The following is a 27,640-nucleotide window of genomic DNA, read 5'->3' as shown; positions in this document are numbered from 1 at the left end:
TGAATGACTATTTTTCTGTTTACTTATCCTTTTTGTAAGTATAAGTGGTGCCAATAAATTATTTAACGATACTCTTACAAATAACTCAATATAAATTAAGCGCATTGTAAAAGCGACCTTAAAGAAAGCATCTAAGCAGTTTGGAGCAAACGTGGCACTACAGAATCAATTGCACCAATTAATTCCCCTCACTAAAAGTGGAGTTCTTTCCGATCTAGAACGAAAAGAACAAATGGCAGTCTAAGAAATAGTTATGTTAGACGATATCTCAAGTGCACAGTCACATTATTAGAGGAAACTTTAAAGTTTTACTTTGGTACGTGAAACTAGATTTAAAAAGTGATATTTTATTTAAAAGCCCTAATAACTCAACTCTTACTTGTGGCGGTTAGCTTATATTTGATGTTTATATCGTTGTTAAGGTCGCCATTATGGGTTTGTCACTTTTCGACACAGGATGTATCTCTAATAAAAGAGACACGTCTGCAGCTTTGGACAAAACGCTACTTCATGCGAGTTTGGGGGGGAAATTGGTATATATGTTAAACAATTGTTTTGTTAGATCACAGCCTTAAGACACGACATCCATACTATTGTGGTGATTCTAATTACATTTAGTAAAGGTCAAATTCAGGGTCAGTTGTACGACGCTAACAGCATATCAGAATATAATTGTCACCGTTTCTTCCAGCGGAAATTAAGAACGGGAGAACTGGCAGAGCTCTGTGCTACTACTGCTATACTACTACCATCTACTGTGATCAGTAAACTGATTATAGACAAACCTTTCCGTTGTGAGAGGCTTTTAGTCGATCAGTGAACTGTTACAGGCTATTGATTGATGGTTCTGAAACGACGAGATAAATCAGACGATAAATCTTTAATCCCTAAAAGTTTTATAATAAAACAGATAAGGATTTAAGCTCGTAAAAATAGTACAGATAAAATGTAACAGCCGTCTGAGGATAAATAAAATCCAACGAAAGGACAAATCCCCAATCGGATATGTGCCCTATACTCTTATGTTGCAACCCTCATCAAATTGTGACATTATAGAGACGGTTGTTTTCCGTATAACACTGATCGCGATTTATGTTTGCCTGGTACTTTGACTATTTAAGGCGATTTTGGACGTATTCTGTGAATTATTTTAACAGTGGGGCTGACAAAGAATGGATGTCCAACATTTTTAGCCTTCATCATCATCTTCATATACCCATTATAGGGCACGAGTGTCCTCCAGGTCCAACAATGAGAAGGGGTAACCCCTTCTCATTGTTGGAGCCCCCCGTAGTCCACCACGCTGGCCCAGTGCGGATTTGTCAACTCAACACACCTTTGAGAACATTATGTAGACTCATATAGGCATACAAGTTCCCTCACGATGTTTTCCTTCATTGTTGAAGCAAGTTATATTTTAGTAACTTAAAACGCACATAACTTAGTAAAGGTAGAAGTGCGTGCTGGGATTCGAACACGGCTCCCCGAATGTGAAGTCGAGCCAGTGGGTACCCACTGGGGGTAGGAGCTCGACTTCACATTCGGGGTCTGTCATAGCTGTTTGTTTGTCTTAATGTTTTTAAATTACAAAATTCTGATAAAAAATATATAGAGTCCCGTTGAAAACACTATAATCATAATTTAGGATACCACTAAAAACTTTAACCATGCTGACTTAATTACCTACAAACATTTGATTTTCAAAAGTAAACTAGCATACTAAAATAATAAAGATTAACTATATAATAATTATAAAAGAAGACGATTCATAATTTATATATTTCAAGTAGGCCTAAAGCGCTTTTGAAACTCTGAGTTGGTCTGTTTATAGTGACGCTACCACTGTCTGTTTACCGAGAAGAAGCCAGCAAGAAACTCAGCTTGCTCTTTTCTAACATAACCCTAGAATTTAGTCATATTTTTTCTATGTTATTTAGTATATATGTATGATATTATGAGATAAAGAGGAGCAGCCTGCTCTAAAGCAACTTTGTCATTAATAAATTCATCAGTTTCGTAGGAACCTCGTGTTACACATTGTTTAAACTTAAGTTTTTCGAAGGAATCACAACAAGCCAGAAAAAAAATCTATTTCCCAAATTCAAATAAAAATAGCAATTCAAATACAGATTTATACCAGAAATATAGATTCGTTTAAAATAAAACGTGACTATGAAAACTATTAAAACAGAAAATAAAAACAGGTCACATAACAGAAACGATAAACAAAAAAAAAATGTTGTACCAAATACAAACAAAAATAACTTCACATTCGATTTTATTTCAGAAGTGCAGATTCAATTAAAATATATCATGACACGTGCAAACTGATACATTGACAAATTCTAGTTAAATTGGTACAAACGGGTTTTTAATTTAGTACAACCAAGTTTAAAATCCGTGCCTGCACGCATTTCGAGATTTTTCTCTTTATAAGTACTAGTTTTGTTGTTAACTTGATTGAGTTATCAGAAGTTGGCATTAAAATACTGTTACTTGATTATAGCTAAGAAGAATGTGGTTTATGGTCTCTAACGGGTTAACTGCGCATGAAAATACTATTCCTTACACTTAGATTTTTACCGACTCTTAAGGTCGTCTAATGGGTTCTCAGGCTGTGATCTATTCGGCTTGATTTTTTTTCAATTATTTCATAACATGACATGGTTGTTCAATATTCTTCTATAATTAGATTAGCGTCACCGAGAAGCATAATTATTGGTCCGTTTGGCAATTCTTGACGAAGGCTTCAAACAAAAGATATTATCTATAACTTATTTTTAAACTCAGAAAGCTGCCAAGACTTTCGCAATGATTCTCTGAACTTTCATAAAATAACTTCATACTTTTTGATAAACTATTTTTTAATTGTCTTTTTTGTGATCTAAGTATAAGTTCTGAAGGTAAAAATCGTAATATATTTTTAAATGTATAACTTTTTAATTAAGGAAATAAAAAATTTAAAAAAGTACAATTTATTCTGTTTTCTCATACACTCTGTACAGTCGGAAAGTGAACAATCCCCTAAATTCCACCATTCAGAATTCGTGTAGCGGTTGAATGTTGAATCAACCTTATTTGTCTTTCACATACAATCGTTGGATAAGCCCCTAGCTGAATAGTTTTATAAAATATTGTTAAAAAAGACGCGTTCGACATATACAAAAAATAAAATATATAATCTACTGTAATCTTAATAGTCATCCAAAACCTTTACTTGTCCCATTGTTGGTTAATGTAAACCTCTTTGTTGAAAAAGGTGGATTTTGGATCAAAAACACACCGTGATACTCCAATTAGATACTTACATAATATTTGTTTTAATATCCGGAAAAGTCTATAAAAATAGGTCTGTATTGTTGTCGGCCTAATCTTCAGAACGACATGATGGGTTTAGAGGTAACTTCTAAACAAAGTAGACTCAATCTTCTGATTTCGATTCAGTAGTCTGTAGTGGAGCTTCTTATAATAAGAGTTTATCCGGAAAACTACTACGGCCATCCTTGTATCTGCCGTCAAGCAGCTGTGTTGTGTTTATAGTGTTATCACAGGCTTAAGAGACCTACTCCTCAGGTTAATGGACACAACGTGCTCCTTGCATGCCGTACAGTGTGACGCTCTATTTATAGGCGCTAGTTTCCGGCTTACCTTTGGGCAGGCCATTAATTTCCACAATTACTATAAAAAAGCAAAAGATCGGAATTTTAAAAATAGAGAAATTTTAAAGGGGGCTAGAAAAGGTTATAGCAATAATTTATTGGAAAATGTAGAAATTCTGGGTGGACCAAGTTGCGGTTAACCGCTAGCTAACCTAATGGTATCAAAATGGTTACTAATTTTAGTATGAACAAATTAATATATTATAAAACGATTACATAATCAAAACATGCATTCATACAAATTCAAAGCAGTAGGACTTTGGCATACAGCAAAACAAAACATACACAAAACTTTAAATAAACTTATTTTGAATTTTTGAATATTGAATATGCCATTTGTGAGTTCCAATGCTCATTTCCTTACTCTCTCATAAAATAATCATCATTTAATTTTGTAATCCCTATCCCTACTAATATTATAAATGTCAATGTAAGTTTGTCTGGAACGCTTTCGCGCAAAAACTACTTAACCGATCCTCATGAACCTTCGTACAAATATTTTTGGAAGTGTTAGAAGTACCATAGGATACTTTTTGTCCCGACATTAAGCTAAGTCCCTTTGGGAGAGGGGATGAAAGTGTTTGACGATTTTACACGACAACTTCGACAAATAATAACCGATTTAAATAATTATTGTTGTACTATAGAGGTTATAATATGTGTTTAATTTTGCCTAAACTTTGTGAAGTTCTGAATGTGGTTGGAGGAAGAGGACAGGACTCCTCAGCGGACAGCAACAAACCCCTCAATTAAGGCTTAGAGATAATACTACTTTAATTGAATCTAAAAACAAAATCAAACGCAGACGAAGTTCCGGGCAACAGCTAGTTAAGTGATAAGCCTCACTAAAATATAATAATTTAATTTTATTATAGTAAAAAGATAAGGTTGTCCTGCTAAATGCTATTAAGGAAGTCCTTTCTCCACCTCGTCAGATCGAATCAACAATCCAAATCATAGAAGTACAATTCTAGCGCAATCGCAAACTAAAGTGGCCGATCTTTTAACCGGAAAGACAACATAAATAAAATACAAACGTAGCAAGTTAAAAAAACGTTGTAAAAACAGATATTTTAAACTAAACACGGACGAACAACTCAAATAGCAGTCGTCTATTCAACAGTAGTGTTAGCGGAGCATGAAAGAACGTCAAACAAATTCCGTATTCCATCCACATGAAGGAAATACAATAATTTGAACGTGTCCATACGATTTGTCGCATTGCAGCTGCCTGGAAGTGGATTTTTCAATATTCGTACATCGAGTTGACTTTTCGTGCTAGTCATTTTGTCGGACAACTTATTGAAGATGAATTTGTATATTTCATTGTCAACGGACAGAGAGTTTTTAACAAATTCAATAACTTTTGAGAAAAAGAAGACATAACATTTATTTCTGTTTATGTCAGGGTTATAATTTTTATTGTACGTGACTTTGTAAATTTTAGAATTATATTAACTTCATTATAACAATATTATCGATGGCAATTTACCGCAAACTTAGCATTATGTTGTGTATTGGCAACAATGTTACAAACCAAGGTATCAATTTATCTTCACCATTGTACTTCCAAAGCGAACGATAGAGTTATATTTATAGTAAACAACACAGATTAAATTTGACACAGATTAAAAACAGTTAGTTCAGCCGATAATATTTTTTTAATATTTTTCCTAATTCATACTGACACTTATGTATTCCGTTTTGATTTGATATGATGATGATTTGCGAGTTCAAGGCATTCTATACTGTTACAAGTATTATTAATAGATTAAATGAAAGGTATTTTATAACAAATAAACTACGAAGTTTAGGTATCCCTCATCCCCTTGAATTTTTTTGTTGACATATGCATCTATTATGGATACATTGTTCACCAATTTAGTTCGAGAGTTTGACCATAGCACAAAAAATATTGAAATTATAAAAATTTAAAACTATTTATCTGATGCCATAACTTATTTAATAACAACGTGCTAACCTGCGGAAACTGCCCAGAGAAAGGAAAAGAAGAAGAAAAAGTTATTAAATATTTATTTTTTATTTATACACTTTATTTGTACACCACAAATAGAAAAAACAATGAACACAACAAGGAGAAACTTAAAAAGTAGTACAAAGGGCGGCCTTATCGCTTAGCAGCGATCTCTTCCAGGCAACCTTAGGATTAGGAAAACCATTGGAAACTGATATAACTGTAATATTGGGGTTCTTCTGAAACTAAATACTATTTTAGCTGAAATTATAATTTTTACGACTACTCTTCAAATTGGAACAAGATCATGATATGACCTTTTATTTTCAGTTTATCTTGTATCAAGGAGGTAATAAATTAATTTACATTTGTATTTGTTTGTCCACAGTGGCTTCTCAGTGGTTGCGCCCGAGGTTGCCGTGCCAGGGAAGACAACAGCTGTGCTCGTTACTCTACACGGCAGTGCTGATAATGGCACCTTAGAGCCTCTAAACGTGACTGTGAGACTCGAAACTCAAGATGCTGACAACGACGTCAAACTACTGACTACTGCAAGCCAAATGATAACAGGTATTTTTTACTTCTACTACTACTACTATTCAAAAAATGGTAATCAATGATAATCTTTTAATCAAAATAAAACAGGTTTTAGAAATTAGAATATCATACATATATGAATGCGTGAGGTTGTCTGTTTATTTGTTTATTAGGTTGTTACCTATGTTTAGCCTCATGTATGCAATAGATAAATTGCGATAAAATGAGCAGATGGCTTTTCACAAAAAAATATTGCAACAAAAATGCAGGAATTTAGTACGATTTTTAAATGGTATAGCAATAGAGTGTGCAGCACTTCTGAGAGTATACATGCAGGCACCTATCACTCAACTAAAGGTATAGTTACACGGGGCAGTTGCAATCTATCGCATGCGATGGGTTGCACGTGTAGCCACTAAGTCAGCGGTAATGGCTCGATATAGTTACGAGTACATCGAAGGTTATTTCGGACATTGTATGAAATCTGGCACATTTCTTCTTGCAAGCACAGTTGCGTAAGTTGTCCAAACTCTATCAATCTACCAGCGTTCTACAAGCTACTTGTGTAAGCTACTTGAGGATAAGTTACTGGGGCATGTTACTTGCACAAGCTATCTGTGATGCCAAGACTTGTGGCAAACGAGTCATAGCGATTGATTGCAGCGACCAATCGCACATGTGTATAGTCCATTCACTAGTACCCTGTCTTAAATAGTCCCATATAATTATTACAAAGGGGACAAGTTATACTGAATCGACTGTAGTTGTCAGTTTTGACGCGATGGATCGTGCGATATGTCTGCAATCGTCGCTGCGTTGGATCGTCTGTGTATGGGGACCTTTAGTAAGAACTTGCAGTGCTAAGGTGCTGCCTACTCGTATTGCAAGTTATTGGCCCGCGGCATTGAACTCTCGAGCTTATATATCTCTTATAAAGCATAGGTATTCAAGAACTTCTGATTTTAAAATTTCTATGCAAAACTTTTTCCATTCGGATATGAACTGTATGGACAACTTTTCTTTTATATAGCATACGGTATTATCGACTTCACTTCGTTTTTTGTTTTTGGTTTATGTTTCTATTGTATAGATTCAAGTCTTTTAGGTGTATTTGTTTGTATTCTATGGAACTTGATTTCGATTTCCAGGTCGGGCCATGTATTGGGTTTGGAATTGGAATTTCTCGGTACCACATCCCTGTAATATGTTATTTGCGTTGATCCATTCCCGTACCTCAGAGAACACTTTAAGGTTTCGCTCCTGATTATTTTTTATAAGCAGTGATAATATTTGGAGCTTAACTTATAATTGTGTGCATAATGTATAAACAATAAACTGACTTAATTAACTCTCCCAAGAATATATTAGGCTTTGTTTTTAAACTCGATCTTAACTTCATTTTCTATTTTAGTATGTCTTGTACCATGTTCTATTACGATATCACCGAGTCTCATAAACGCGTTCAGTTGTCTAGGAAACTTCACCCACTCTTGTATTCATGAAGGAACCGCGTTAGAAGTTTTATTAGGGTACCTCGGAGCTTTGTGGGTTTAAAATCCTTTGTCACTGGAGTCTTGTCGCTATCTTCTTGTTTTATTTCAAAAATTCCTTCAACGTAGACTGGTGTATTAGCTTATATTATTTTTACAACCATTGATGTATGTAGAGTAATTTTCAATCCTTGCTCAAGGGAATTAGCATACAGAAAAATGTATCCATAATTTTTTTTTAGATTAGGTACAATTGACAGGATTAGAACAGGTTGATCTTTTTGACAAATTTCATCAACATTGGTGAAGTAGATGCGCTGAACATAAGTAACAAACAAATTCAATTTCCCACTTTCAATATGAGTACAAATTTAACGGCCATCGCAGTGTTGTTTGGTCTAAAACTATGGTTTTTATACAGTAATATGTGGGATATTTCTGCGTTTCACATTAAACCAGTGTAATAGCTCTAAGGTTTATATCTATCTCGCCATTTTAAAAACAAGAGTCCACTATCTATCTGTAATCCCAAAAAAATTGAAGAAGAAGAAACACTTTATTGCACGTATAACATACAGGAAAAGAAACAGTAAGGAGTATACAGTACACAATGTAGATATGCAAAGGCGGCCTTATTGCTGCAAGCAATCTCTTACAGGCAACCTTTGTAGATAGGACTTACTGAAATTGAGCTATATTAAGCAGTATTATAAACAAAACCAGCTGGTATAGGTTGCTCTGGTATTTCTACGAAAGCAAGAGCGCCAGCTAAATATTTGAAGTGCCATATCTTTACATATAAATGTTAGCTTACTTCTACAATATGTGAAACTTCCAAAGAAGAATCCTTTGAAGGAATATGTGAGCATGAAAATACGTTGTCATGAGAATATGCTGCATATTACAGGTACTGCTGACAGTAAAATATTAAAATATTTTAACGTTGCATCTTGTGACAGGATTCTAGAAATATATCAAAACACACTTCAATACCAATGATATTATGCTACATTATAATGAACCAAAAATTATACTGATTAAATTTACCAAGATCACCTTTGCCATAAAGTAATATACCCTCCATATTGACACAAACAAACTCCATATTGACTCATAATATCAAATATTAAAAATTATGCAAAAACATTTACGAATCATACTCACAAGTATTAATAGGGTCGACCAGTTGCAGCACATTTTTTATTCTAAGAATAACAAAATAACTTAATTCTTAGTTATTTTCTTAATATACGTTATATATCTTACATATTAATATTTGTAAATAATTACTGCTCGATTTTAATGTCCAATAGCAAGAACTTATTGATATAGTCTGGGTATTACAATGAAGATTTTAATATGAATAATCATATTTTCATACTCACGCTGTACCCAAATGTTTTTTTCTTGTTACAGTTTTATCCCTTCTATTCAACAATTACAAATCGAATATATTTTTTTTATTTTAAAAATCTTATAACAAGAAAAATAATATCTTATAAGATGAAATTAGAGGTCATTGATGAAATTAAATACTATCAGCCTAGTATTTAAGTATACCTCCACTTAAATACAATGACAAAAATCTCTTTTTTCAAGAGAATAGGCTTAATCCAAAAAAAGTGTAAAGCAACATCTAAGACAACCTTCAGACGGAGGGAAAAAGAAAAACAAAAATTATTACACACAAATACATTCTGGTAGACTGGTGTACTAGCATATATTATTTTTACTACCATTGATGTATATGGAGCAATTTTCCAGTTCGATTAAGCAACATTTTTTTATAATGAATAACAAAATAACTGAATAAAATTTAAAAAAATTATAATGCATATAATTATTTACGGAACCGACAAGTTAGAACTTGAGACTCTCTGGCAATCGCGGCCTGAACGCTTTAAGCAATTAAGCTACGGCTCGCCTACCGTCAATGCCAAAATTAGTATATGCCCTTTTATAGCGACTGTAGCACCATCTAGTAGATAACATTGCAGTTTAGATCTACTTTTTTAAATGTTTATATTACAATGAGACACGTTTGAAACAAGAGATTTCACATTTCTTTTTTTTATTTTTATTAATGTTTTACCTACCATTGGAGGAATAATTAATTTTAAAAATTTTAAATGCATAAAACTACGATTGTTGAGCCGTAGCTTAATAGGTTAAAGCACCCAGACCATGATTGCCAGAGTCGCAGGTTCGAATCTCGCCGGTACCGAAATTTTTAATTTTCATATGCACTTTAAATTAATGAAATTGATAATTCCTCCAAGTGTAGGTAAAAACGCCTAATAAAAATTGTAAAAATAACTCAATTTTTCATTTTCTTAGTAGATCTTCAGCGTATTCTTAAATAATTACAACTTTGAATCTCCAAGAGCAAGTTCTTTCTGATAATTAAATCGTATTTTAACAATTTTTCAAACGAGCCAGAGCTTAATTGACATAATCTGGATATTAGATTCAATAGACTGTGCATAGTCAGTACATATATGAAAATTTAATTTATGTCCATAAAAATATATCAAAATTTAAAAAGAAAATGCACTGTAACAATATTAATATTAGAAGCAAAAATAAACTCGTTGTGCAGTTTACTAGGCTACACAAAATTGCAAATTCATTCAAGGGCAATTGTATATTATTCTATAACAAATTACCAAATGAAATCTTTGAGTTGTCTCTCAATAAGTTCAAAGTTTATATAAAACGTAAGCTTACAGAAAAATCCTATTATAACATTAAGGATTATTTAAACGATAAAAAAGCTTGGGTGTGAATTGCTCTAGCTTCATAGCTTAATTTAAATTTACTGGAAGATGGTGATAACAAATAAATAAATTTACCCGGCTAAGTTTGTTGTGGGCTCTTCTTAGACAAGGGCGCGTTTGGAACCCTCGTAGCTTTAGATTTAAGTTGGCGAACGAAGTTATCACCATCCCGTTACAATTATGTAAACAAATATGTATGAACGCTTCATAAGTACCTGTGATAGGCCTACATGAATAAAGAAATTTTAAATTTGAATTTGAATAAAAGTAAATCATATTTTACGGCCATACTGACGCTTTACACGACATGACTATTTCTTCTTTCAGTTCTCGCCTGTCTATGAATAATAAAAATACAAAACGAATAAAATTTTTATTTTTTGAAATATCTTATTAAAAGCAAACTATCTTATTAAAACCAAACTATCTTAATAGATAAAATAAGATGTCGGTAATGAAACAATAACAACCTGCCTATACTTAAGTACAATGAAAATTATTATTGCGAAAAGAAAGACAATAGACTGCTTTGTCCTAAAAAAACGTAAAACGTCCTCCCAGACAACCTTCAGACGGAGTGAATAAGAAATACAAAAATTATTACATATAAATACATTCTATTAAGAAAGCAGTATTTAAGATACTCGTAAAGATGTTCAAGTAAAATCTTAGATAAGCCAATGAATGTTGAGATTCTTAAGAAGAATAGAGGTTGGTTGTACTGGTACTAGTTTGTTGCCAGAGCTGCCACTAACGCTAGAAGGTCATAACAGTATTTTTTAATGTAGATACATAATATCCTGCTGGTTCTGATTTTTTTTATAAACATATTGAATTTATATATTTGTATCAGAATCTGCGACAGTTATTAGTTCCATTAGACGAATAGAAATTAACGAATTTCTAACAATATTAAACGAGCATGAATGCAATAATTTTAATTTGAACTCTGATCGCGTTTGCAAATTGAAATGTATGTTGCAAGTTCGTCAAAGGATATCAAGGAGGTGTAATTTTCTCCAAATCAAAGTATAAAATAGCTCAAAGCGAGGCAGTTCCTTTCAATAGCAATCGAATCATGATTTCGAATTCAAATAACAGATAGGTGGTTCGATAAACATCATTTACTTTGAGCCGTTAAATTCTAATGTTATACGTAAATCAGAAGATGAAAAACCAGATGATTTTTGTGCCAATAATCATTTTGTATTAGAATTTTTAAGCGAAAATCAATTGGCAGCTCTAAGAATACTGCTGTGAAAAGGAAATATCTTTTTTATTTTTACAATAAAGTTATTTCTGTTAAAAAAAAACATGGTTTGATAAAATAAACATGGTTAGATGCTAGTTGTATCATGAGCACCCACTGGTAATGAAAGAAATGATACAAAAGAAAATTAATAATACACAGCCATCTGATACTACTCAAATGTAAGGTGCAGGTCTTACTTTCAAAATACATATAGATTCTCGTGATGGTGAATATCAAACGGTTATGCCGGACTATTATAACTAAGGTAACACGAAATTTTAACATAGATTTGTTCTTATTTTACCCTACTGGGAAATAATTGATATCCATAAAGGAGTTCATTCTTTTTTTTCAGTCTTTTTTATAAATTAATGAAGTTTAATATTACAGGTTTTTGACCAGAATTTTCCTGCTTTCTTTTACATTTTCAACAATGACCCTTTTGAATACCATACGCAATTTAATGTTTAATAATAAGGTAAAGGTTTAAAGATAAAATTGCCAAATGATAAAAGTACTTACTTTCACTTTAATCATTTGGCAATCAGATCACTCTCAGGTTATTACTTAATGACTTTAAAATCTCAATGTGTTAATTATGTTTATAATATATACCTACTTATAAAATGCCGGGTTTTAGCACCAATTCGATTTCAGTTAAATTTAGAGTAAATAAAAATTTGATTTAATACCGATCAATAGATCGCATAGTATGGTAAGGTAAGCATTTTCAAAAGCCGAATCCGATGACTCAATTTAACCTTTGGAAATCCAATCAATCCCGGGGTAAAACGATAAACATCATTAACTCCTAGCCGTTTGATTTGGTTCTGTAAGTGGTATTAATTTGGATTTGTTTATTTTACCACTGCGAGCTTTCAATGGCTGTCAAAACCGTAGATTTACAAATAAACTAGAGAACATGATATAATTTTTCCAGAAATTGGTGGTTTTAGGGCGCTTTTAGTGTCACGCGGATTTGCTCACGCACGCGGGATTGGACCGCATGCGTAGCATCCGCAAAGAACAATTTCATATAGGTATCTATTGTAAAGCGTGATAAACGCACGCGGGACGCGGGGCGCTGTGCGGGGCGTCACCCCGGTGCGGGGTATCCGCATGCGTAAGCGCTGCCTACAACTTCAGTGCCCATTTTAGAGTCGAGCGGGGCGCACGCGCCGTATTGTACTACCGAAATGAAAATCGATACAGAACGAGTAATCATTGAAGTTCATCTGCGGCCCGTTTTGTGGGATAAACGCAATGAATTATACAAAAACAGGGACGCGAGGGAGGCTGCATGGAGAGATATTTTGAAGGAATTGGCACCTAACTACGAAAATTTGAGCGAAGAGGAAAGAAAAGAGGCGGGTATGTGTTTGGTTCATTATTTTATTTATACAAGCATCATTACTTTATTAATATAAGCATAATTATTTAATTCACAAATAACATCAAAAACCTTCTAAAACCTTTTGAGTTTAGTTAATTAATTATATATCGGTGTTGCCAGGAGACTTTTCCTTCATTGATAAAGTAATCTGCAAATATATCTCTGATATTACTTGCCGACGTATTACTACTTTCAGTCTGCTGCCTGGGTAGTGGTCCCGTAAAACCATTTGTGACAAATGTATGGCTGACCTTGTAGCCATCCCGTTTCCTTATGAAATTGTGAAGTACACATGCCGTCTTGACTATTAATTGTGCTAGATCTAACTTGACATTCATGGATCTGTGAAATATTCTAAATTTATTTGACATAATTCCAAAAGTGCATTCTATGTACCTTCTAGCTCTGGACAGACGGTAATTAAATATTTTCTTTTTGTAAGGTAAATTATCACGAGCATAAGGCCGCATCACATGTGATGATAAACCAAATGCCTCGTCTCCCACTATCACGAACGGCAACTTTGCTCTTACACTAGATGGATAAGCTACTTCGGGGCAAATAATAGGCAACTCTTGCGGGTCAGGGATACCCAACGTGTTACTTTCCAGTTTCGTATACAATTGACTCCTTCTAAAGATGGTTGAATCGGCGTTGCTTCCACTGGTACCGACATTAATATATGTAAAATTATAATCAGCATCACACATTGCGAGGAGCACTACAGAATAATATTTCTTATAATTAAAATATAGTGATCCACTGTGCGGCGGCCGAATCACTCTTATATGTTTTCCATCAATTGCACCCAAGCAATTAGGAAAATTTGTATATGTGAGAAATCCCTCTGCGATTTCTTTCCATTTGATCCCATTAAGCTGTGGAATACATTCAGACTTTAGTTCAATCCATATTATGTAACAAACTTGTCTTACTATTTCGCTAATTGTTGCAATTCCAATCACATAGGAATAGTGTAGATCAGTGAATGTATTACCAGTTGCCAAATATCTGAAAACAAAAACAATATATTAATAATATGATAACATAATATATTAATAATGCTGACATCAGACATAAGACAGCATGCACCGCTCGAATTTTACTTCAGAAGAAAAATAAATACCCTTAAGGTGAAAGGGCACGGAAGTAGCTAGCGCTAGAAGTTTTTAATTCGTTTTAACTACAGTACTATAGCTACGTTAGATTTTATTGGTACTGGTTTTGGGTAACTTGATCTGAAACTGTGTGTACTTTTGCCACTTACTTATTATATTTTGTCATTTCAGACAAGAAAATACAACAACGCTGGCGAACAGCAAGGGACACTTACCAGAAAGACAAGATATCTGAAAAAAATCAGCCATCCGGCTCTGGGAGTAAGAAGAAGAAGAAGAAATATTCTTACTATGACATTTTGACTTTCTTAGACAGTACAACGGAAACTGCTGGAGAAGAGTCACTCTGTGAAGAAATGTCTGAACAAAGTAATTTAGAAACACCTAATGAGTCCACGCAACCAGATACTTCACGTCAAGAAAGTTCTCACCCAACATCAAAACAAAAACAAGTAAAATCTAAAAAGCAAGCACCATCTGAATTTGAGGCACAGTTATTAGAATGCTTAAAGTCTAATCAACTGGAGCTAGAAAGTGAGGATTTGGCTTTCTTTCAGTCTCTGCAGCCTTCATTAAAAAGATTCACTAGATATCAAAAACTAATGTTCAGAACAAAAGTGTTAAATATAGTTATGGAAATGGAAAGTCAAACACAACCTGCATACTACAGTCCCATACCTACAACAAGTTCTAGTGGTTTTACTGAGCTTGACAGTTTGTCACCGATAAATCAAGATTACCAAACCAATAGTATAATCCAGGATACTTCGAGTCTTAACGACAATGCTATTAGTTCTGCTGCAGTGAATGACAATGAAACTCTTATTTCGACTGAAAGCGGCCTGTTTAATATCACGTCTTATGACGTAATTTATACCCCAGCAACAACATCATCTACAGGCGAAAGTAATGTCAACGCTCAGGATACAAATTTACAAAGAAATGAATGATGTAAAATTTGATTTTTTAATTTATGAATAAAACTCTTTTTATTAAAATGAGTACGATTAACTTTTTTTCTCCAGTTTCTCTCTAATTGTTTGTTTAGTCATATGAGTGCGGTTGTACACACGGCACAGATCAAGTTACTCAAATCCAGTATAAGCGGGACTCCGACGGGTTACCTAAGTATGATAATACGCAAGGCGCGAGTTCCATTTATGCTGGTTTTGGGTAACTTGATCTGTGGCCATGTGTACTTTATCAGATAAAAAAAAGGATTGTGTATGTAGGTTGAACGTACCAATCCCAAACCAATTAAGGACTTTTTTTGACTTTAAATTACTGTCATGTGCAAACCTATAACTTTTATCTATATTATAATAAGTAGCGTGTGATGAAAGGTAGGAATGATTCCACTTTAATGGCGACATTTTATGAGTGAAATAATCTTATTTAATGAAATTTCAACATGAAATTGAATGAAATTATGAACAATGAAATTTCAGAGTACATGACAAAATTTTTTTTTTGCACATGTAAATTTACACATGACAGTAATTTGAAGTCAAAAAACGTTTATCCTACCTGTTCAAATCCCTTTCCACTAAATCATAGCAGGAAATTAAATATTTAAAATTTAAAACTTACCTTAATGTAATAGCGAGCCTCTCAATCGGTTGTATTGTAATCCTTCGTAAACTGCTTTTTTGTAGCTTATTCTCAATTTTACACAACAGTTCATCAAAAGAACGAATGGACATTCGAAAGTAATTTTTAAATTTACGTTCATTATTTTGTAGTTTTCCAAAGCGTGTAACAAACGCCCCAGCAAGAAGCCTATTTTCAAGAAAGGGATCAACATGTACTCTTGTCTTCTTGTTTCGTCGTTTGTAAAGTATGTAAGCGACACATATTCTTCTGACATTGATCATTTTTGAACACGTCTATACCGTTACGCAGCCCGTAGAAAACTGAAACTCATGCTGCGTATGATCCGCAGCGTGAAATTTTACGCATGCGGTCCAATCCCGCGTGCGTGAGCAAATCCGCGTGACACTAAAAGCGCCCTTAAGAGTTAAAGAACATTAAAACCTAATTAATGTAATATGTTATCATGAGTGATTAATTTCCAGATGAGTGATCGGATTTTTGGAATATGTAACGTAATTTTAACTCTTTCAAAAAAAATAAAAAATAAAAGCAATGATTTACCGTCAATCTATATAAGTCCAACTTTTAATATAGCAAGGATTCAAAACTATCGGGTACAAACATTGTTTTTCTGAGATGGCTATTGAAAGGAATGTTAAAATAATATTAATAGTTGCATGCAAGAGTAAAAGATAGCATACTCGTTTGTAGTTAATTTAGGACACACATGCCTTACATAAAGTTTGCGATCTCCTGCGGGCGTCGTACAAGGTGACTAAAGAAATATAATGGAGAACGATTAGTAGCGTCTTTTGTGATACTACTATAATCTACTGCAATTACCAACCCGTAGTAGTTTTATAAAAACCTAGGACACATGATACAGTTAGGTAGGTCCAATTTCGAGAAAGAGGTGAATCTTCGAATCCAATTCCTGAAGTTCAAAGACTACGACCGTGTTGCCTTACGATTCTAAAACGTGGTCGCTAACTATGGGAAACATAAGAACGCTCAGAGTCACTTAACTTTCGATGGAGAGTGCTAAGTGATAGCAAACTCGTATGTAGTTAATTTAGGAGTAGGTTAATTTAGGGTTAATTTAGTTAATTTTTGTGCTTCGAAGCCTCTCGGAGTGATCACATCACAAATGAAAATATCTATTGATTTTAGAATCCACCAATTAATATATACTAGCTGACGGCGTTTTTTGACCGCGTTTGTCGTGGTTTTTTTACAAATCCCATGGGAACCATTCGTTTTCCTGACAAAAAAAGGTAGCCTCCGTCCTTTTAACCAACTCTATGCCAAAAATCTTAATTAGTTGCTTAGTTGAGGCGTATTACACTTTCGCATTTATAATACTAGTTATTGTACATAGTAATGAGATCCTAACCAAATACCAACTGTAATGAAGATAAATACCAACTAGAATTAATGTGAACCATTTAGCAAATCCGTGAACAGAATCAAAGTGCTAATAGCTCAAAGCTTTAGGCAGTTCCTTTCAAAGGCACCGTATCGCCCAATGAATCATGATTTGAAATCCGATCAACTGATCGAGGAGCTTTGATAAACATCGTTTACTCGGAAGCCCTTTAACGAATCATCAATTTTAAGCGAGCCATCTTTAGACGATTGCTTTATTAGAAAACTTGGTTAACATTATCATTAAAACTGTAAAAAAGGGACATTACTTTTAATATTTCTTTTTGTATCGATGTTGATAAGTATTATAAAAATATAGTATTGAAAAATTTTAATTAGATAAGGCTGACATTTTTGAGTAGAAGTCGGTCTTTAACAAAATCCTGGTTATTCCATATTAAACGTGCATGGTACATACTATTTTGTTTCATTTGATTTTTGGATCATTGCTCTATGCATTTTTGATTGTCATGCCCGCAATGTTTAATTTATCATGACGTTATATAAGATAAAACCAGCGACACTTCAATTTTCAAAAAAAGCAGGTAACATTTGACTTAGGGCGCTTTTAGTGTCACGCGGATTTGCTCACGCACGCGGGATTGGACCGCATGCGTAAAATTTCACGCTGCGGATCATACGCAGCATGAGTTTCAGTTTTCTACGGGCTGCGTAACGGTATAGACGTGTTCAAAAATGATCAATGTCAGAAGAATATGTGTCGCTTACATACTTTACAAACGACGAAACAAGAAGACAAGAGTACATGTTGATCCCTTTCTTGAAAATAGGCTTCTTGCTGGGGCGTTTGTTACACGCTTTGGAAAACTACAAAATAATGAACGTAAATTTAAAAATTACTTTCGAATGTCCATTCGTTCTTTTGATGAACTGTTGTGTAAAATTGAGAATAAGCTACAAAAAAGCAGTTTACGAAGGATTACAATACAACCGATTGAGAGGCTCGCTATTACATTAAGGTAAGTTTTAAATTTTAAATATTTAATTTCCTGCTATGATTTAGTGGAAAGGGATTTGAACAGGTAGGATAAACGTTTTTTGACTTCAAATTACTGTCATGTGTAAATTTACATGTGCAAAAAAAAAATTTTGTCATGTACTCTGAAATTTCATTGTTCATAATTTCATTCAATTTCATGTTGAAATTTCATTAAATAAGATTATTTCACTCATAAAATGTCGCCATTAAAGTGGAATCATTCCTACCTTTCATCACACGCTACTTATTATAATATAGATAAAAGTTATAGGTTTGCACATGACAGTAATTTAAAGTCAAAAAAAGTCCTTAATTGGTTTGGGATTGGTACGTTCAACCTACATACACAATCCTTTTTTTTATCTGATAAAGTACACATGGCCACAGATCAAGTTACCCAAAACCAGCATAAATGGAACTCGCGCCTTGCGTATTATCATACTTAGGTAACCCGTCGGAGTCCCGCTTATACTGGATTTGAGTAACTTGATCTGTGCCGTGTGTACAACCGCACTCATATGACTAAACAAACAATTAGAGAGAAACTGGAGAAAAAAAGTTAATCGTACTCATTTTAATAAAAAGAGTTTTATTCATAAATTAAAAAATCAAATTTTACATCATTCATTTCTTTGTAAATTTGTATCCTGAGCGTTGACATTACTTTCGCCTGTAGATGATGTTGTTGCTGGGGTATAAATTACGTCATAAGACGTGATATTAAACAGGCCGCTTTCAGTCGAAATAAGAGTTTCATTGTCATTCACTGCAGCAGAACTAATAGCATTGTCGTTAAGACTCGAAGTATCCTGGATTATACTATTGGTTTGGTAATCTTGATTTATCGGTGACAAACTGTCAAGCTCAGTAAAACCACTAGAACTTGTTGTAGGTATGGGACTGTAGTATGCAGGTTGTGTTTGACTTTCCATTTCCATAACTATATTTAACACTTTTGTTCTGAACATTAGTTTTTGATATCTAGTGAATCTTTTTAATGAAGGCTGCAGAGACTGAAAGAAAGCCAAATCCTCACTTTCTAGCTCCAGTTGATTAGACTTTAAGCATTCTAATAACTGTGCCTCAAATTCAGATGGTGCTTGCTTTTTAGATTTTACTTGTTTTTGTTTTGATGTTGGGTGAGAACTTTCTTGACGTGAAGTATCTGGTTGCGTGGACTCATTAGGTGTTTCTAAATTACTTTGTTCAGACATTTCTTCACAGAGTGACTCTTCTCCAGCAGTTTCCGTTGTACTGTCTAAGAAAGTCAAAATGTCATAGTAAGAATATTTCTTCTTCTTCTTCTTACTCCCAGAGCCGGATGGCTGATTTTTTTCAGATATCTTGTCTTTCTGGTAAGTGTCCCTTGCTGTTCGCCAGCGTTGTTGTATTTTCTTGTCTGAAATGACAAAATATAATAAGTAAGTGGCAAAAGTACACACAGTTTCAGATCAAGTTACCCAAAACCAGTACCAATAAAATCTAACGTAGCTATAGTACTGTAGTTAAAACGAATTAAAAACTTCTAGCGCTAGCTACTTCCGTGCCCTTTCACCTTAAGGGTATTTATTTTTCTTCTGAAGTAAAATTCGAGCGGTGCATGCTGTCTTATGTCTGATGTCAGCATTATTAATATATTATGTTATCATATTATTAATATATTGTTTTTGTTTTCAGATATTTGGCAACTGGTAATACATTCACTGATCTACACTATTCCTATGTGATTGGAATTGCAACAATTAGCGAAATAGTAAGACAAGTTTGTTACATAATATGGATTGAACTAAAGTCTGAATGTATTCCACAGCTTAATGGGATCAAATGGAAAGAAATCGCAGAGGGATTTCTCACATATACAAATTTTCCTAATTGCTTGGGTGCAATTGATGGAAAACATATAAGAGTGATTCGGCCGCCGCACAGTGGATCACTATATTTTAATTATAAGAAATATTATTCTGTAGTGCTCCTCGCAATGTGTGATGCTGATTATAATTTTACATATATTAATGTCGGTACCAGTGGAAGCAACGCCGATTCAACCATCTTTAGAAGGAGTCAATTGTATACGAAACTGGAAAGTAACACGTTGGGTATCCCTGACCCGCAAGAGTTGCCTATTATTTGCCCCGAAGTAGCTTATCCATCTAGTGTAAGAGCAAAGTTGCCGTTCGTGATAGTGGGAGACGAGGCATTTGGTTTATCATCACATGTGATGCGGCCTTATGCTCGTGATAATTTACCTTACAAAAAGAAAATATTTAATTACCGTCTGTCCAGAGCTAGAAGGTACATAGAATGCACTTTTGGAATTATGTCAAATAAATTTAGAATATTTCACAGATCCATGAATGTCAAGTTAGATCTAGCACAATTAATAGTCAAGACGGCATGTGTACTTCACAATTTCATAAGGAAACGGGATGGCTACAAGGTCAGCCATACATTTGTCACAAATGGTTTTACGGGACCACTACCCAGGCAGCAGACTGAAAGTAGTAATACGTCGGCAAGTAATATCAGAGATATATTTGCAGATTACTTTATCAATGAAGGAAAAGTCTCCTGGCAACACCGATATATAATTAATTAACTAAACTCAAAAGGTTTTAGAAGGTTTTTGATGTTATTTGTGAATTAAATAATTATGCTTATATTAATAAAGTAATGATGCTTGTATAAATAAAATAATGAACCAAACACATACCCGCCTCTTTTCTTTCCTCTTCGCTCAAATTTTCGTAGTTAGGTGCCAATTCCTTCAAAATATCTCTCCATGCAGCCTCCCTCGCGTCCCTGTTTTTGTATAATTCATTGCGTTTATCCCACAAAACGGGCCGCAGATGAACTTCAATGATTACTCGTTCTGTATCGATTTTCATTTCGGTAGTACAATACGGCGCGTGCGCCCCGCTCGACTCTAAAATGGGCACTGAAGTTGTAGGCAGCGCTTACGCATGCGGATACCCCGCACCGGGGTGACGCCCCGCACAGCGCCCCGCGTCCCGCGTGCGTTTATCACGCTTTACAATAGATACCTATATGAAATTGTTCTTTGCGGATGCTACGCATGCGGTCCAATCCCGCGTGCGTGAGCAAATCCGCGTGACACTAAAAGCGCCCTTAGTAGAACTTTTATCATATTAACACTGTAATACTACGTAAAATCCAAAAATTAAATGAATTAAATTCATTTAAGATATTTCCTCTGCAGTTTCCTTTACAATATTTCTAATATCATTAGACAGTACTAAAATATGACGTTGTAACAGATGTAATGGAAGGGAACTAACCATTTAAATTATTAGAGAAAATATCAGGCTGTCAAAGACATATATATTCTGCTAATAAGTTCTAAGATTTAGGAAATGTTAATTTCGGCAAAAAGAAGAAGATATTTCCTCTGCAGTGTTTCAGTGAGCCTAACGAACCGTTAAGGCAATGTCAGCTGCTCCTTCTACCAGATAAAACAAAAATTACATCTCTATTTAAAGAACAATTTTATACCATGACTCGTTAGCTTTATTCGGCTTGCAACAAGTAAATAGGATATGCATTATCTTATCATATTGTAAACCTACAATAAAGTTATTTCCCGCAGTGGATTTACATCGGTTAGGCAAATAGTAATGATGAATTTCTATTATATAAACACTTAAAAATTATTATCAAATTGCATTCATGGATCCTAACATAAAGTGAAGTTAAAACCAGTTTCACTTTCGTCTATCACGACACATAGATAACTTAGTTTTTTGGTTTTATAGTTTTTTTAAATACATATAAAAATAACGAAACCGACATGATTCGCGAACTGACTCATTAAGTTTGCCATCGGTGGAAGGAGAGCCATAGCTTAGCGTTCAGGCCGCGATTGCCGGAGAAACGCCGGTCCTAATCATATCAGTTCCGTTTTTTTTTATATGCATACAAAAAAATGATAAAACTATATTATATTGATATTCCCGTCAAATTTAGGTAAGAACACTCATAAAATTATATGGATATTTTTGCTTTAAGACTAATGTAATCCATAGTTTTTAATAAACAACTTAAAGTAATTGCCCTTCAGATTCGCGTCTGTGAATTGGTCACTCATAACTTAAACTACTTATTTTGAGCAATTATTAATAATTCCTATGTTCATATTCAAGAACTAGCACTGATGGCCATACGTGTTCTCTAAAGGACAGGTGCATATCAAAAAGAAATTTCGTGCCTTTAAAGTTATGGTCACCAAAAATGTCGCCCCTGGTAGATAAAGCCGTGCATGCCCTGAAAAATGTATAATGACTTCAAGTAGGTATAACCGTTTTATGACCATTCATAATCATCCTATAATTAGAAAGAATGACTTACATCTCCCTATCCTACGCTTCGTTACGTACTTATGTTTTTGATTTGACATTCCAAGTTATTAGTAGGTACTCCGAAGGATGCCCTTTTTTATTGCCCCTTTTGCTATGCAGCTCCTTGAACTCTTATAATATTTTTACCATAGCGCGCAATGGTTGTCAGCTTTTTCATCAGTTCAGTTTGAACCGTTCGACCTAGTAATAAAATACCGGGACAATCCAGAACGTTTCGACCAAAAAGATAACTTTGGTCTTGAAGCTCTTCAATTGTGCTTAACTTTTGGAGTTATCGAATTAATATGTCCAATTTAAGCTACAACAATTTACGGTGGCAAAGAAATTGCTAATTTTATTTAGCTGTAAGATTCGATTTGCTTTGCAGCGGGCCTAACGAACCGTGCACTCGATGTCAGCTGTGCCTTCCACCAGATAGAACGGAAAAATTAGATATAACGCCGTAAAGGGAAATGTTCTTCGTCGAACACGTTACGCTCATCGAATACGACCGAGTAAATAAATAAAGGATTCTAACTGGATTCTATTTACTATGTCGATGTCAGAGGAATTTAATATATTAATACATTTTGTTTGATATTTTTATATATGGAGCTTAATCTAAGTACCACAAACACACAGCACATTCTTAGAAAAAAGATTCTTTATATAACAGGAGGGCTATGAATATAATAGAATGACTTTTGTGGTAGATTCTACTTAGAGAAATCCCTCTAGGTAGAATTGTGTACTTTTACTTTAACTGACTATTGTGTATAGTATAGTGTTGACTTGTGCAGTGGGCAGCGACACTTCTTTCTTTGCCCGGTGCCTGCCCTGCACAAACATATTCCAGTTGTGGGAATCGAACCCACGGCCTTGGACTCTGAAAGCAGGGTCGCTACCCACTGCGCCAATATGCTTTCAAATTAAAATACCGGTTGGCTGTCTTTTGTTAATTGTGGCACTAACCGAAACCGATGGTTTAACATTCTCTCCGAGACACGATTGCGTAAAATGATTTCATATCTGCTACTGCTAAAGAAAGCAATTAAAATATCACTTGCTTCAACGGCAAAGGAAAACATCGTGAGGAAACCTGCATGCCTGAGAGTTCTCCATAATGTTCTCAAAGGTGTGTGGAGTCCACCACCAGCCCTCACTGGGCCACCGTGGTGGACTACGACGTTTACCCCTTCACATTATGGGATGGGACCCGTGCCCCTGTAGTGGGCCGGTAATGGGTCGATATTATGACTGACTAAAGAAAATATCTTAAAAGAAAAACCTTATCTAGCAGAATGTCAATCGTAGTCAAAAATTTTAGCCACATAATGCAGTTACCATTTAAAACTTAATTTTTAATAAAAATCAAGTCTGCTTTGATCTTCTACAAAAATTATAAACGTCTATTTTATTTCGCCAGGGTATGAAAGTTAATATGCAAAATCAAAAGAGCCTTGTATTAAAATTAATTAAAAGTTCATTAAAATCTAAATATACGTTATATTGTGGAAATCATATTAATCGACGTGTTATGGAAAGTTTTGTTTGCTTTCTAAACAATTTTCATGATTTATACGGGCGCGGTGCGAAGTTGAAATTAGTTTTGGGTAATACAGTGGTTGTAGATTGTTTGTTAGCTTTGGAACATTGTGACCTTGTAGTTTAAATTAACAGGGCTCCGTAATTTTTTAGGTTTTACTAAAACAACTTTGTCGGAAAGTTCTAAATTAATTAATTTCAAGTAGACTTAGCCTAATCATAAGCACTTTTATGGCAGGTCTGTCAATTTGTAGTGACTCTACCACTGGTTCGGAAAACAGACTCTACCGAGCAGAAGCCGTTAAGAAACTCAGCAGTAGCTCTTTTTTAACATTTGAAATTTAACATTAATTTTTCTATCTTGTGAGAGCAACCACCAGAATTAGATTGTTTGCCACGCTATGAAGCATAAAAACTCTTATCATTTCTACTTATTTAAAATAATACTTATAACCTTTCAAATATAAATATCCTTTATTAAATATAAATTAAAGATTTTTGTAATACCCTTTTATAATGACAAATTGTACTACAAATTATGGCTTCTATATTTATCATAATTGATTGATGTAATATGTATTATCATATTTTTATTTTTATTTAAGCCACTTTCTAAACTTTAAAAATGCTATTCTGATTCTGTTGCTATGTTTAAATGTGGATACCCAAAAACCCAATGGCAAATGTATTCGTGCAAGGTCTTTAGATGAATATTTGTATGAGGAGACCAGGAGCATGAAAATCTGTACGTGTACGCTTATAAATGGCACTTGCCCGGATCATTTGCGTACTATTCAACAGAAAATATGAAAACTTTTTCCCCGGCCCAATGGTTTTGCAGTACTGAAAAATTTCATTGAATGTACTGTAGTTGTTTGTACGTCCGAACAAAGCCAATCTCCCCAGATTTCAATGCAAGAGGTTTCGTAGGGACATGCAAAAGTATCGATAACATTTTAGTATCGACACTTTGTTATGCTATGAAGTGAGCACGCCTCGCTTTCATACATACTTAATGTATGAAGTATTATGTAACGATTATTCTGAATTCAAATATCTCTGTTTATATAAATTTTAGAATAGACTTTTAAAACATCTTTTATAAAAGAAAAAACAAAGAAATAACGTATTTCAACTTATTTGATACTTACGCGTATAACATTCAGTGTAACCACTATTATAGGTCGTGTTGGTTGTAATTAATACTTAAAAAAGGCATAAAATATTTTATATAATTTTATATATAGGAGAGCTTTTTAGTGTTTAGGTTATTTTTGTTATAGACGCGTCAGCGAGAGCAAATTACGCGGAGTAATATTGTACCTGAAAATAAATTTTATTTAATTTATAAATTAATGTAAAAAATGAATTATTTGATTAAAAATAACATAATATTATACTGTAATAATTATAAAGTCTTTCCTATTCAATCAGTGTCGATATATTAACCCGTATTATCGATACTTCTACTTTTTTTTGCGAATCCCTATTTATCCGTACACAATTTTATGTGGTATATCGTCGCTTTGTGTTCATGGAAATTTTATGTCGCCCGCCTCCGCACTGAGAATAATAAGCAGCCAATTTGGAATTTGGTGCCTTTAAAAAGATTTTTCTCTAAATTCCTCTCTTTTTAAGTACGTCGGATTATTTTTGATAGGCGACCGCTTGTGACTGACGACGGATAACAAAGAATACACTTTTTTCATTCTTATAATGCGAATATTAAGTTTTCATTTTACATAGGTCTTCGCTTTTTATAAAAGTACTCGTTTTCTTTATTCAACTAAAAGCTATGGCTTTTTTTTTATAAAAAAAATTCTTGTTGAAAACTTTTATGATCCTTTGCTATCCATGCTTTTACACCGTTTTGTTTCGTGCTGTACGTTTCCTGTCGATTGTCAGTTTTTTATAAGTAGATGAATATAAAATCGTATACTCATATCATAAAGACGAGCGGTGGTCATACATAGTTACGAATTGGTACCCACGAGACTCTAAGCGCAGAAGGGGCCGACCATTAAGAAGGTGGTCTGATGATATAACACAGGTAGCAGAAAAAACATGGGCAAGAGCAGCTATGGACAGAAAGTTCTGGCTACTCATGGAAGAGACTTTCACCGCTGAAGGCGGTCCTTACAACAAATATTAAATCTAATATAGTTTTAAGTAAAATTACTAACCTAAACATTTGTTGTATTTAGAATTTAATTATGGAAATTTAGAATCCATTAAATACAATATGTAAACCTTTGTAAGGAATAATAAAGCTAGTATTATTATTATTATTATTAATATTATTCTAATATTGTCATCATCACTTCAACCGATTGACGTCTACTGATCGGCATAGGTCTTTGTAGGGAGTTCAATAATCGTTCGGATATTATGTCGTCTGTCCACTTCAAATTTTCTTTACTTAGTGAAACCGATTAGGGGTATGACTACCATACTCCCTAATCACTTACTATCAGGTAAGACGCAGACAAGGGTTAACTTGCATTAGAAAAGAAAAAATAAATAAACAAAGAAAATAAATTTTAAGTGCTTACTAAGATAAACCTGAAGGTTGTATTTTCCATTATATTTTATCAAATTACAAAGAAGAAAAGAAAATTCTTAAGCCCGTATTAATATACGACAAGAACTGATAAGAACAGGGTATTAAGATGGCGCTGAGAATACGATGATGAGCTTATGCCGGTGTCAACAGGTGTAAAACTTCTAGTTCAAATTCAAATCTTTAATTGCGTTATTGCAGGTTAACAAATTTGATCTTATAATAAAACACAACAAGTTGCGTGCTACAATCTGCCATTCTATGGCATGCAAATTATAATAACACCCTAATTATAAAATTATTTTTCCATTTATTAATTATAACAGCTAGGCTAGTTTATTTTGCGTACTTTCATAGTGTTATGTCCTATGGAATCTTGTTATGGGGTAAAGCAGCTGATATCGAAACTATATTTATATTGCAGAAAAGAGCTGTACGGTCAATATATAAACTTAAATCACGCGAATCCCTCCGTGAGAAGTTTAAAGAAATAGGCATACTTACTGTAGCTTCACAATATATTTATAACAATATAGTATTTGTAAGACAACATATTAGTCTTTATAAACAAAAAGTGGACATAAACAGTCGACTTACAAAAAATGGTCATAAATTAGTGTCATCTGCATATCGTCTGCGTAAGGTACAGGGATCATTTGTGGGATTGAGTATACGCTTTTATAATATTATGATTCCTAAGGTGATTTTGGACCTGCCAATGCACAAGTTTAAAGAATTTGTTAAAACACATTTATTACAGCGAGGTTACTATACAATTGATGAATTTTTTAATGACAAGGTTGCTTCGAAGCATCCGGCTCCGCTTTCAGCTCTCACAAGATAGAAAAATGAATGTTAAAATGCAAAATGTAAATTGTTGATGTTGGAAAAGAGCAACTGCTGAGTTTCTTGCCGGCTTCTTCTCGGTAGAATCTGCCTTCCGAACCGGTGGTAGAATCACTAC

The 27,640-nt window shown here is 33.9% G+C and overlaps 5 protein-coding genes across 5 annotated transcripts in view; 3 read left to right on the top strand and 2 right to left on the bottom strand.

Moving 5' to 3' along the window:
• The window catches only part of LOC120626787 (C3 and PZP-like alpha-2-macroglobulin domain-containing protein 8), a 315,655-nt gene that overhangs the window by 146,636 nt on the left and 141,379 nt on the right, over nt 1-27,640 (top strand). The window contains exon 3 of the mRNA XM_039894529.1: nt 6,023-6,204. Within this exon, the coding sequence (XP_039750463.1) occupies nt 6,023-6,204 (182 nt within the window). The remainder of the gene's footprint in view (nt 1-6,022; nt 6,205-27,640) is intronic.
• LOC120626790 lies at nt 12,862-15,164 on the top strand. Its single transcript, XM_039894533.1, has 2 exons — nt 12,862-13,061; nt 14,373-15,164. Exons 1-2 carry the CDS (start codon nt 12,887-12,889, stop codon nt 15,149-15,151), a joined length of 954 nt encoding a protein of 317 aa, XP_039750467.1. The 5' UTR covers nt 12,862-12,886; the 3' UTR covers nt 15,152-15,164.
• On the bottom strand, nt 13,061-16,197 carry LOC120626789 (protein ANTAGONIST OF LIKE HETEROCHROMATIN PROTEIN 1-like). Its single transcript, XM_039894531.1, has 2 exons — nt 15,792-16,197; nt 13,061-14,094 (listed from the first exon to the last, which is right to left on the bottom strand). The coding sequence occupies exons 1-2, from the start codon at nt 16,073-16,075 to the stop codon at nt 13,176-13,178; spliced, it is 1,203 nt and encodes a 400-aa protein (XP_039750465.1). The 5' UTR covers nt 16,076-16,197; the 3' UTR covers nt 13,061-13,175.
• LOC120626788 (protein ANTAGONIST OF LIKE HETEROCHROMATIN PROTEIN 1-like) lies at nt 17,793-20,935 on the top strand. The gene is made up of 2 exons (XM_039894530.1): nt 17,793-18,199; nt 19,897-20,935. The coding sequence occupies exons 1-2, from the start codon at nt 17,916-17,918 to the stop codon at nt 20,813-20,815; spliced, it is 1,203 nt and encodes a 400-aa protein (XP_039750464.1). The 5' UTR covers nt 17,793-17,915; the 3' UTR covers nt 20,816-20,935.
• On the bottom strand, nt 18,827-21,129 carry LOC120626791. Its single transcript, XM_039894534.1, has 2 exons — nt 20,930-21,129; nt 18,827-19,618 (listed from the first exon to the last, which is right to left on the bottom strand). Exons 1-2 carry the CDS (start codon nt 21,102-21,104, stop codon nt 18,840-18,842), a joined length of 954 nt encoding a protein of 317 aa, XP_039750468.1. The 5' UTR covers nt 21,105-21,129; the 3' UTR covers nt 18,827-18,839.

Source organism: Pararge aegeria, chromosome 10, assembly GCF_905163445.1.
Source record: "Pararge aegeria chromosome 10, ilParAegt1.1, whole genome shotgun sequence".
NCBI lineage: Eukaryota > Metazoa > Arthropoda > Insecta > Lepidoptera > Nymphalidae > Pararge > Pararge aegeria.
Note: the sequence above shows the minus strand (reverse complement) of the source record. Positions and strands in the feature narration are given on the sequence as shown.